This window comes from Zea mays, chromosome 4, assembly GCF_902167145.1.
Source record: "Zea mays cultivar B73 chromosome 4, Zm-B73-REFERENCE-NAM-5.0, whole genome shotgun sequence".
Classification (NCBI taxonomy): Eukaryota; Viridiplantae; Streptophyta; class Magnoliopsida; order Poales; family Poaceae; genus Zea; species Zea mays.
Genome location: NC_050099.1, coordinates 83,931,430 through 83,942,451, shown reverse-complemented (window position 1 = coordinate 83,942,451; position 11,022 = coordinate 83,931,430). Strand labels below are relative to the sequence as shown.

Sequence of the window (11,022 nt, the reverse complement as noted above, 5' to 3'; positions counted from 1 at the left end):
AAAGTGTTAGTCTACAACATAATGTAGACACATACTCATAAGTCCACAAGTCTTATGATTTTCTTTGGTATTCATTTTGGGCTTGCACATCATGCCACAAAAGCACATTAGTTCTTTTCATAAGAACCACAAGAGAAAGGGAGCATCTCACTTCTTCCAAAATAAAGAAGTGAATCCCCATACTATGCAAAGATGAAATGAACATATCCAATGAACATTAAGGATAATTAAGCCCATTAGGCGAGTTCATCAAACTCTATTAAATAATTATCCTTCAAATGGCATAACCATTTTCGTTTGTTGTTGCAACTTTGCCGCAAAATATAACATATCTTTATATGTTGGAGAATTCCAGGTATCACATAAAGTGTACCAAAGATTTTTGAAAATTGTTGTACACAACGTAGATAATCTCCATGTAATGAAACAATGGAGTAGATCTCCCAGTAGTAGGCAAAACTTTTGCTGCCTGAAAGCATGGTCTCTGGGCTGATGTATACAAAGTACATACCGCAGCCAATGCTTACGACTCCACTACTCTGTGCTTGACCAAAATTTCAAAAAAAAATAAAATAAAATGGTAATCACCATAAAGGTGAATAACCAACATCACATCTCCAACATATCTACTTGGGAGAACACATAGGTAATCATCATAACCATATGATGTAGACCTCTTACTTATGGGCAAATAACATTTTGCTGTCTAAAAGCTTGGTCTCAGGGCAAATAAATTCCAAGAACTTATTGCAGCCAAAGCCTAGATCTCCATCATGTGTTGAATAATCCCAAGTTCAAGATATGTATCATATTTTGCAAGAATTCATCATTTAATTAAGTAGAACTTAATTAAAAGAATTCTTTTAGCAGTCAGCATGACTGCAGCGTCTAGCTTGGCTCCATAGCCCGCGACGCCTGCGTGGTCCGTGGTCTTTTTGGGTAGCACGTATAGGTAATCATCTCGAAAGATGTAGACCTCATAGTGATAGGCATTTCAAATGCGGCCTAAAGCACGGTCTCTGGGCTACTAAACTCTATAAAGAATTTAGTGCAGCCATTGCTTAGGACTCCATCACCCTATGCTTTTCCAAAAATGCAATATCATTTTGCATGAGGACCATTAGTTTCGACTTATTAATGTGCTATATTTTCCATGCAAACATAAAAAGAATGCAAGAACAAAGCAAGTCGAAAAATATGTGAATTATAAATGTAAATGAAAATATAATTCACTAATACGTCTGTATTTTTCATAATTAAAAACAGACAACTATGCACAATTACATATTTCATGAGCAGTTTAAGTATCTAAATTTAGATACAAAACAATGTTGAAAAACAGTAATTTAAATGAACACAATGTTCGTCTGATTGTAATTGCAGAAAAATAATAGACTTAAATAATAAATTTCGTAGGCACAATCAATGGAAATGGCTCACGTCTTCAGCCAAATAGAGGAAAAAGGCCCATCACGGCCCATCTAAGGCTATAAGGGCTAGCGGTTAGGTTTTTCTCCAGCCGTCCTCAGCCACCGGCGGCGGCCATGCGACATTCTCTGGGCGCGGTGGCCTCTGTCCCAGCCATGGCGGTGCGGGAGCGGCCGCCCGGCCATAGTGCGCGGCCACGGTTCGAGCGCGGGAGCAGTCGCCCGGCCTCGGCACGGGCACGACGGCGCTGGTCCCGGTGCGGGCATAGCAGCGCGCGGCCCCCGGCGCGCACGGGCGTGACCTCCCCAGCGCGAGCGGGCGCGACCACCACCCGGCGGCATGGGTGCGGCTCCCGGCGGCATGGTCGCGGCCCCAACCCGGCGGCGTGGGTGCGGCTACTGCGCGGGCTCGCGGGCCCGATGCGAGCGCAGCCCTTGCGCAGGCGCGAACGCGGCGTCGTGGGGCGCGGCCCACTGGCAGCGCGGGCGCGACCTCGGCCAAACGGCGACGGCGCGGCCCCGGCAGCCCCGGCGGCGCGGGGCACGGCGACCCAGCCCGCGCATGGGCGTCGGCTCCTGTGGTGCGGCTGTGGCGGCCTGACTAGCGCTTGCGCGGCAGCCCCGGCCCGACGGCGCGAGGCGCGGCTCGCGCGGGCGGAGGCACCAGCAGCGCAGCCGCGGCGGTCTGGGCGTGGCCGGACCCACCCTCGGCACGGCGGCCCGGCCCCGACGGCGCACGGCCTCGCGCGGCCTCCTGTAGCGCGTGGGCGGCCAGGGCGCGGCCAGCCTCCCAGCGACGTTTTGCGACGGCATGCGGGCGCGGCCGACGCGAGCGCAGTGGCCCAGGCGCGTGAGCGCGCAGCCCTGCGGCCCTGGCAACGTGGCCACAGCCTGGCCGGCGCGGCCGGCGCGAGCGCAGAGGCCCAGGCGCGTGAGCGCGCAGCCCTGTGGCCCTGGTGGCACTGTGTCGTCGACGACACGAAGAAGATAAAGCAGTGGTAACGAATGCGATAAAAAAATAGGTATCGTACATTCGTGTTGTTCTTGATGTCGAGACCTCCACTGTTCATCTTTCTCCAACGACAACTTCATTTCCAAAACAACGAGCGATTTTTATTCTCTTCTCCGGTCTCGCGAGCAGTGCTGATAACGTGTTCAATACTCAGCGGTAAAGAGAGAAAAGACAGAGACAAATGACAGGGACCAACTTCTTTATTGCGGGGGTTGATGTATATATACAAGAGTTCCCAAAGGGTGTGTCCCTTGGGAAATAACTGTCACTACGACAGATGGATGGATTAGATCACATGTATAAAATGTTTTGTAACAGGGCCCACGCGTCATCCTCGTTAGTCGTTGGCACGCGCGCGGGGCTATTCGGCTCGTGTGGCTCGGCTCGATGGAGGCACACGTGCCGGATCCCTCCGCACGTGGGCGGCCCCCACGCCACGGCGGCGCAAACTGCTAGACGCGGCACGCGGCCACACGAGCGCTTCCCGCGCCCGCCGACGTGTCGGCCCCACGCGAGGCGGATCCCACGTGTCATCGGACGCGTGAGGTTTCATCGGAGGTGCGCCTCGTGTGGCGTAACCACGTGGGGACCCTGCGTAGCCGGTAGCCGGTCGCCGTAGCGGGGCCCACCGCCACCCGACGCACCCCCATCCCATCTCGTAAATTAATGAGCCGGTTTAATTAAGCAGCTAATCATCGCGGCTTTCTTCCTCGTCCGTCTTAAATCTCGCGAATAAATAAGCAAGCAGGAGAAAGTGGTTTAGAGAGAGTGAGAGAGAGAGGGGGAGAGAAAGGTTAAGGAATCCGAGCTAAGGCGCCGTTTCTTCTCCTCCTGCTTTTTTCTTCTCGGCACCGTCACTGGAGGGAGAGGATTCACGGGACGAGGCGACGCGGAAGGGATTTCGTCGCTTGTGTGGGCGGCGCGTCCGCTGGTTGCTTTGCTTCCATGGAGAGGGATTTCCTGGGTGCGATCGACAGGGCGTGGAAGTGCGGCGAGGCGGCGAAGGAGGAGAGCCGATCGGAGCCAGGTCAGTGCTAGCTCCTCTCTCGATGCCCTGAAAGCGTGATTTACCTAACCGTAGTACTAGTATGGCAGTAGCGACTCGGCGCGTCTACCGCCTGATCCACCGCGGTTTGCTTGCCGCGAGCATGGAAATTATTAGTCATTCGACAAGTCAGAGAGATTTTATTTCCTCTCGTCGTCTCGTGGCCGCTGGTGCCCGCGCGTCAGATTTGGCCTGCTCCGCTCCGCCTCCGCAGTGTGAATTTCTGAGAGATAGGTTTCTGTGCTGCAGACAGCCCGGCGGCGACGCGGTGGCAGTTTGCGGCGAGGTCCGGCGTCGCGCCGGCGTTCATGTCGTTCAGGACGGAGGCGACGGGCGAGGGCTCTGAGGCGTTCTCGGTCTCCGAGCTCCGGCCGGCCGGAGACGCCTTCGACGGCATCAAGAAGCAGAGCTCCATGCTTTCGATCTACCAGCAGCAGGTAATAAGCTACTGCTACTCACCCGAGGTGCTGGATAGGGGCTCAACGCTCGGTAGTCTCAGCTGTTCACTTGTCTCTGCAGAGGCAGTTTGGCCACAACAGCAGCCAGGCCACGGCACAGCAGCAGTACCCTGCAGCGGCGCACAGGCAGCGCTCGCAGGTGGCGGATTACGGCGCGGCGGCACCGCATCGTCTCCCTGGTGGTGGTGGTGGTGGATGCAGGCTAGTGCAGCCGGTGTCGGTGCGCCACCCTGTGCCGTTCCATCAGGCCAACCTGATGGTCAGGTCATCAGTGTCGCAGAGCTTCCACAACCAGCAGCAGCCTTTCACCATGAGCAACAACGGGTTTGGCGGCTCTACGGCCGGCGTGTACGGGGCGAGGTATCGATCGGCAGTTCCTTCCCTCCCTCCCTGTCGACATGTTGATCGACGGTTGATCGACCTTCCTCCTTGTTAGGAACCCACGGAACCAGGCCTCGACGCAGCTCACGATATTCTACAACGGCTCGGTGAATGTTTTCGACAACGTCCCGGTCGACAAGGTATGCAATGCTCTACCCTTTTGCGACGAACTGAACACTTGGATCGCTCGTCACTGCAGTACGTTCCATCGGCTGCATCTGCTGATCGCTGTCCCGGTGACAGGCTAAAGAGCTCATGATGCTGGCCAGCAGGGCGTCTGTTCCTGGTGCTACCCCGTCAAGTGAGCCGGACTCGCCGCCTGTTCCTGCCCCTGCCCCTGCCAAGGTCAACGTGGCCGAGGTCTTCCCTGGTGCTAGACAGATCGCAGTTCAGAAACCGGAGCCCTGCGTGCCGCATCTATCAAGCGCGGCAACTGCAAGCCCAGTCCGCATCGTCGTGCCGCAAGCCGTGGCTCCCTCCAGGAGCACGTCTCACTGCGCTACAGAGGCCTGCGGTTCCAAGCCTGCTGCTGCTCCTACCAGCCAGACAGTCTCGTCGTCCCGGCAGTTGGCAGCTGCAAGTGCTGCTGCAGCTGTTACGCCAAGAGGTACTACCTATATACATACCTCTCGCTCGCTTGCAAGTGCTGAAACCGTTCGTGCGACACGTTTGATTTACCCGTGTTTTGTTTGTTTGTTTGTTCTAGCTGTCCCTCAAGCTCGGAAAGCGTCGCTCGCCCGGTTCTTGGAGAAGCGAAAGGAAAGGTATGGACTGTGCCTTGGTATACTTTCTATGGTGTATATGCTCTGCTCAAGCTTGTTGTCGTCGACATCTGACCGATCCCTGCGTCAGGACACTAGTCTTCATCCTCCTTGTTTCTCTCCGCAGAGTGGCTAGCGTCGAGCCATACCTGACGTCCAACTCCAAGAGCCCGCTAGAGAGCAGTGACGCCGTCGGCAGCGCTAGCGCTCCAACGAAATCGTCATCCACAGACGTCGCCCCGGCGAGCAGCCACAACGGCGGCGGCGCAGAGCTTGTGCGCCATGGCGGATATCCCAGGAGCATCAGCTTCAGCACAAATTTGCAGATCTGACTCTGGTGTTGCTGTCCATAGACTACCACTACCACTACGACTCCGTGTCCGTGAGCGCGCCCCTCCCTACCCATCGACACGAAAGCTGGATAGCTGTCTTGCTTTGCATCCGGATGAGGCGGGAGGTATAGGAAGATACGATGAGATGAGAGTATAAAGATGCTGAGTGCTAGCCTAGCCGCCCGCTGTATAGCTTTTGCAGCGCGCTGCTGACAAGATCGAGGGCCGTGACCTACTCGTTTCAGGCTCTTCTTGAATGGTTTTTTTGTCGTGGTCCATTGTTGTATATTATTCAACTTGAGAAACAGAGAGTGCTGCTCTGTCTCTGATAAAAGTTTATATGAAATTGATAAAAAGTTTCTGCTTTTTCCAAACAAGGTCCTTACTGACTCGGAAGTGGTACATGGAGCTGGGGAGGGGGGCTACGTTTCGGACAGAACAGATAACAAGTTGAAGAGAGCCAATTCGATAACGGTGTTGCTGCCCAAGGCTGCAATACGCCAGCAAAGTAGCTATGAACGTAATTTTGCTTGAATTATGTGCCAAACTTTGGGCAAAAATCATAAACTTTCATCGATATTGGTAGCCTGGAAATTGCATCTGGTCGGTCAAAGATTCAAGATCCACAGTTTAGTAAAACCATTGGCAATCGTGACCACTTGGAAAGAAAGAGAACTTCCTCGAAACCCTCCTACGATAACTCAACCGTCCGCAAAAAGACGAGGGATACTCCCTTCCGTGAGTGCTCCTTTGGCAGCGCAGGATATCGGCCCAAGCGCAGGATCTCGGCCCAAGCGCAGGCCACCGGGCCGAATCGCCCATGCGATGGGCGAATTTTTTTTGTTCTTTGCTGACCACGCTTCCCGGCGAGGGCCCTCGCTAGGGGAAGCCCGGTGATTTCGCTCCCCACCTCAGCAGGTCAGGAAGGGCTTCCCTATCTGCTCTCACGAAGCCGCCTCCTCCCTGTCTCCCTCGCGAAGCCGCCGCCTCCCCTCTCCCTCGCGTACTTGGGGCCATCTGCGGGAACGAGATCGAGATCGAGGCCTACGACGGGGTTGACCTCCACCTCTCCGCAGAGACAGTCGAAGCGGGTGTGGCGCAACACAACTCGGTGCCACGGCTAGACGTGATCCCCACTTAGTCGAGCTCATCCGGCGGCTCGACGCCTCCTGCGAGACATGCCGCCACGAACCGCTGTCTCCACCCACGTCCGATCGTGCAACACAGGTACGCAACACTACCCCACGAATCGCCCTTGGCTTCTGTCGGTGTTTTGGGTCCGACCGCACACCCGGGGTTGCCCCTCAAGGTGTTTTTAGGAGTAGGACAGTGTCGGCGATTGTAGCAAAATGGTTCGTGCCGATTGCACGAGGAACGATGGACAAGGTTTACAGGTTCGGGCCGCTTAGAAATGTGTAACACCCTACGTCCTGGTGAGTATGCTTGGTGAATGTGGTTACAAGAGGGCTCCCTGGATTGAGAGTACAGAGAGTTGACGTGGGTGGCTAGGTAATAGGGTCGATCATTCTGAAGGGGTGCCCCCTAGGCCTTATATACTCGACTGTGGGGCAATACATGTGGATATGATAGCAACGAGTAGCTAAAAGATAGTGAACCTCTTGAGTTTATCTCCGCGTAACCCTCGCCGACTTATCTTCGCATGGCTCCGTTGCATGGGGGCTCCAGCGCGGGAAAGTCGTATCTTTGTTGTGGTCACTCGCTCGACGTCATGGGTCGTCCGGGTTTACATCAATCCGGCCTCATGTCGATCTGCTCTGCTGGTTGTCTCTCCCCAGGCCCACGAAAGGATGACCTTATGACTTATTGGGCCCTTGGGCCTTCCGTGAGGTCTTTTACTCTTTAGTGGACCCGGGGGATATCTATCCCCCACAAGCCCCCGATCTTTGGGTTAATTTAGAGGTAATCAGCCCAAAGATCCCAGGTCTAGCTTGCAGGTGATTTGAAGAAAATGACTTCATGTTGTCTTCTCCTGCTTCGATCACTCGTTGACCGAAGCTTAGTTTCGTGCTCGTGCCTTAGAGGTCGGCATTTCAATTTGTAGGATTCTGAACTTCATTGGGTGCACCGGAGGTGCACCCAATGGGTGTAGCCCCCGAGCTTCAAGTAGATTTTTCCACTTGTGCTCCTGCATTTTGGTTTAGGGCTGGCCTTTTAATCTTGTCCCACGCCTTAGAAGTCGGCACTATCTTGGCGTGGAATGATAATCCATGGGGTGCACCGGAGGTGCACCCAATGGGTGTAGCCCCCGACCTTCAAATGGATTTTTAAGGATAATCCATTCGAAGGTCTTCCTTTCGTGCCTCCTTGCTGAAAATTATCCTTTTCGTTTGTAGAAATTGGCATGAAGCTATTTGCATTATGCTTTGGAGGTCAGCATTATGTCATCAATATTTTGCTTCAGAGGTCAGCATATATTTTGTCTTTAGCAGCCGAGTTCGCAATCCATCCATATCTTGCTGGGTATTGCAATTTATTTGCACTGCGACTGATGAGACATCTGATGGACGTTCTCTGTCTAGTCTTCGCGTCGCTTCTGTCGGCCATATTTTGTACTTCGCTGGCTATATTTGGCTTTCCTCTGATCCTTACTGATATCTCATTTTTGTCTTGAGGTATTCACTGTGTGCCCTGCACAGATGTGACCGTTTTGAAAAATATACTGATAATTCCTGGGCGTCCCCCCCAATGGGTGTGGGCAAGGGACAGCTTGGTACGCTGAGTGTTTTAGCCGGCTTCTTCTGAGTAGTAATGTGATGTGACGGCGAGTGTAATCATATCCTCCGTGCTGTTGACTGGAGTCCCAATGGGTGTTGTGTTGCGTGAAACGGCGTCAGCCGCCTAACGTGTCTTCAGACGGGTTGAAGTACTTATTGAATGCTTTGCGACTGTTCAGTGACCGCGGTTGGAGGTGAGCGGTTGCCTTCTCCTTCTATAAATAACGCCGTTGTCCCTTTGGCTTTTCCACATCCTTCGCTGTTCTTCTGTTGCTTCCCTCTCTTCTTTCCCTTCTGCTTCCACCATGGGCAAGAACAACAAGCGCAAGCGTGAGCCAACTCCTCCATCGGAGGAGTTTGGTGACTCGGAGTATTCAGAGGAGGAGTTCTCCTCTGAGTCTGAGGGGTCTCCAGCTCCCGTCCCCCTGCGTGAGTCGTCTGACGACTCAGACGACTCCCAGGGGCTTGCGGCGGAGGTCTGGACGTACATCCGGGCCATCGAGTGCTCCGGGCTCGAGGGCTCGGATGAGTCGGAGTACTCCTCGGATGAGGAGGACTCGGACGGCGGCGGCGAGGACGAGGAAGACGACGATGACGACGGCGACGATGACGACGATGGCGACGGTGACGGTGACGGCAGCAGCAGCGGCAGGGGCAGCGGCGGCGACAGCAAGGTTGGTGACGGCGGCGGCAGCAGGGGCAGCAACCAGGGCGGCAGCAGCCGGGGCAGCAACCAGGGCGGCAGCAGCAGGGGCAGCACCAGGGGCGGCGGCGGCGGCAGCAACAGGGCCAGTGGCTAGATGCCACTGGTCTTTTAGATATTAGTATAGTATAGTTAGAATAATGTAATGGTAATGTAGAGTAGTATAGCATAGTGTAGTAGTAGTAGTAATGTAATGTAGTAATAGTAGGGAAGTATCAACTCGCAAAGAGTTGATTTGTAAGTTTGTTATCTTCCCTTTTAATGAAAGAATGACGTTGGCTTCTCCTTGATGACTCGTCTTGCTTGTTTGTAAAACTGATTCCTTTGAGACAGTAGATGAATAACTTGGGGATCAAACTGATGCTTCCAGAAATAGCTGCCGAGTAACTTGTAGATGGTGTCGGCGTTTTAGAGGTAACATCGAGCAACTGAAGACTATATCAGTGTGTTAGAAGCAAAGCCGAGTGATTGGAAAGCGACGTCGGCATTTTAGAGTTAATGCCGAGCGACTGAAAGGCGGTGTCGGCGTTTTAGAGGCAACGCCGAGCGACTGAACACTATATCAGCGTTTTAGAGGCAACGCCGAGTGATTAGAAAGCGACGTCAGCATTTTAGAGTTAATGCCGAGCGACTGCAGGGCGATGTCGGCGTTTTAGAGGCAACGTCAAGCGACTGAACACTATATCAGCGTTTTAGAGGCAACGCTGAGTGATTAGAAAGCGACGTCAGCATTTTAGAGGTAATGCCGAGCGATTGAACGCGAAATCGGCGTTTTGGAGGCAACGCCGACCGACTGGAAGGTGATGTCGGCATTTTAGAGGTAATGTCGAGCGACTGAATACGAAATCGGCGTTTTGGAGGCAACGCCGACCGACTGGAAGGCGACGTCGGTATTTTAGAGGTAATGCCGAGCGACTGAACACGAAATCGGTGTTTTGGAGGCAACGCTGACCGACTGGAAGGCGACGTCGGCATTTTAGAGGTAATGTCGAGCAACTGAACACGAAATCGGCGTTTTGGAGGCGACGCCGAGTGATAGCAGGCCGCGCGAGCCACTTTGAGGACGATGGCCGATTGATGAGGTGGCGCACCAGTGTTCTGGAGATAACTGCCGGGTTTCCACGTGGCATGCTGGGGTTTTGGAAATAACCGCCGGGTGATGACTGGGCACTTTTTGAAACGGTATCTGGCTCGAGAATATCCCACAAGAGCTGCGCTTTTAGCCGCCTTTGCTTTCCGTGCCCTAGTTCTTGCTTTCCCGCTTCCGAATCCTCTCTGCCATTCGCCTCCCACTCTGCTCGCTGGTAGAATCGAGATGGCACCCAAGAGGAAGACCACGAGCTCGTCTGCTGTGGTGATTCCTCCAATCGACCCCAACAGTCAGTTGCCTTTCGCAGGTAACCATATGTCCATCATTTCTGAAACTGAACTTCTCCACCTCGTATCCATCGGGGTTCTTCCTCCGCGGGAACTCGGTTCTTGGTGGATTTGCCATGGGTTTACTGTTCCGACAGAGGATACCCATGAGTCCGTTGTTTACGCCCCTTTCCTTCTCCGCGGCCTTGGCCTTCCCATTTCTCCCTTTTTCCGCGGCCTCCTTGATTTCTATCATATCAACTTGACCCATCTGAACCCCAATTCAATTCTGCAAATCTCCATTTTCGTTCACTTATGCGAGGCCTTTCTTGGCGTGCTGCCACATTTCGGTTTGTGGAAATACTTGTATCATTGTCGCCCTGGGATGGCCCGGGGACAACATCAGTTGGTCGGGGTGCCAGCTTGGAGATGCGCCGCGGGAGGAAAACTGAATATCTCGAGATCCCCCTCAAGGACAGTATTAAGGGATGGCGCCTAGAGTGGTTCATAGTTGAGAATTATGGGAATTCTCTCCCCTCCCGGTCGGGAAGACAGCCGGATGTTCGCACTCCAAGCTGGACCGAGTCTCCCACAGATCAGGAGGTAGCTGAAGCAGGTGTGTTGCTAGCTGAAGTTGGACTGTTGAAAGAGAGGGGTCTGACTGCTGAAGCTGTGGTTACTGACTTTGTTTTCAAGAATATTCAGCCACTAAAAGACAGGGCCTATCCAGCTTATCTGTATCGAGGGCTAGCCGACTCAACTCGGGTTACCAACAGGAGAATTCCTTCTGCAGACTTGGTGAGTCGACTTGA

General features: G+C 53.6%; 1 protein-coding gene across 1 annotated transcript; it reads left to right on the top strand.

Moving 5' to 3' along the window:
- Positions 1 to 3,207: 3,207 nt before the first annotated feature.
- On the top strand, positions 3,208 to 5,767 carry LOC100285509 (uncharacterized). The gene is made up of 7 exons (NM_001158401.2): positions 3,208 to 3,466; positions 3,734 to 3,921; positions 4,004 to 4,302; positions 4,379 to 4,463; positions 4,567 to 4,930; positions 5,030 to 5,087; positions 5,212 to 5,767. The coding sequence occupies exons 1-7, from the start codon at positions 3,385 to 3,387 to the stop codon at positions 5,414 to 5,416; spliced, it is 1,281 nt and encodes a 426-aa protein (NP_001151873.2). The 5' UTR covers positions 3,208 to 3,384; the 3' UTR covers positions 5,417 to 5,767.
- Positions 5,768 to 11,022: the final 5,255 nt, after the last annotated feature.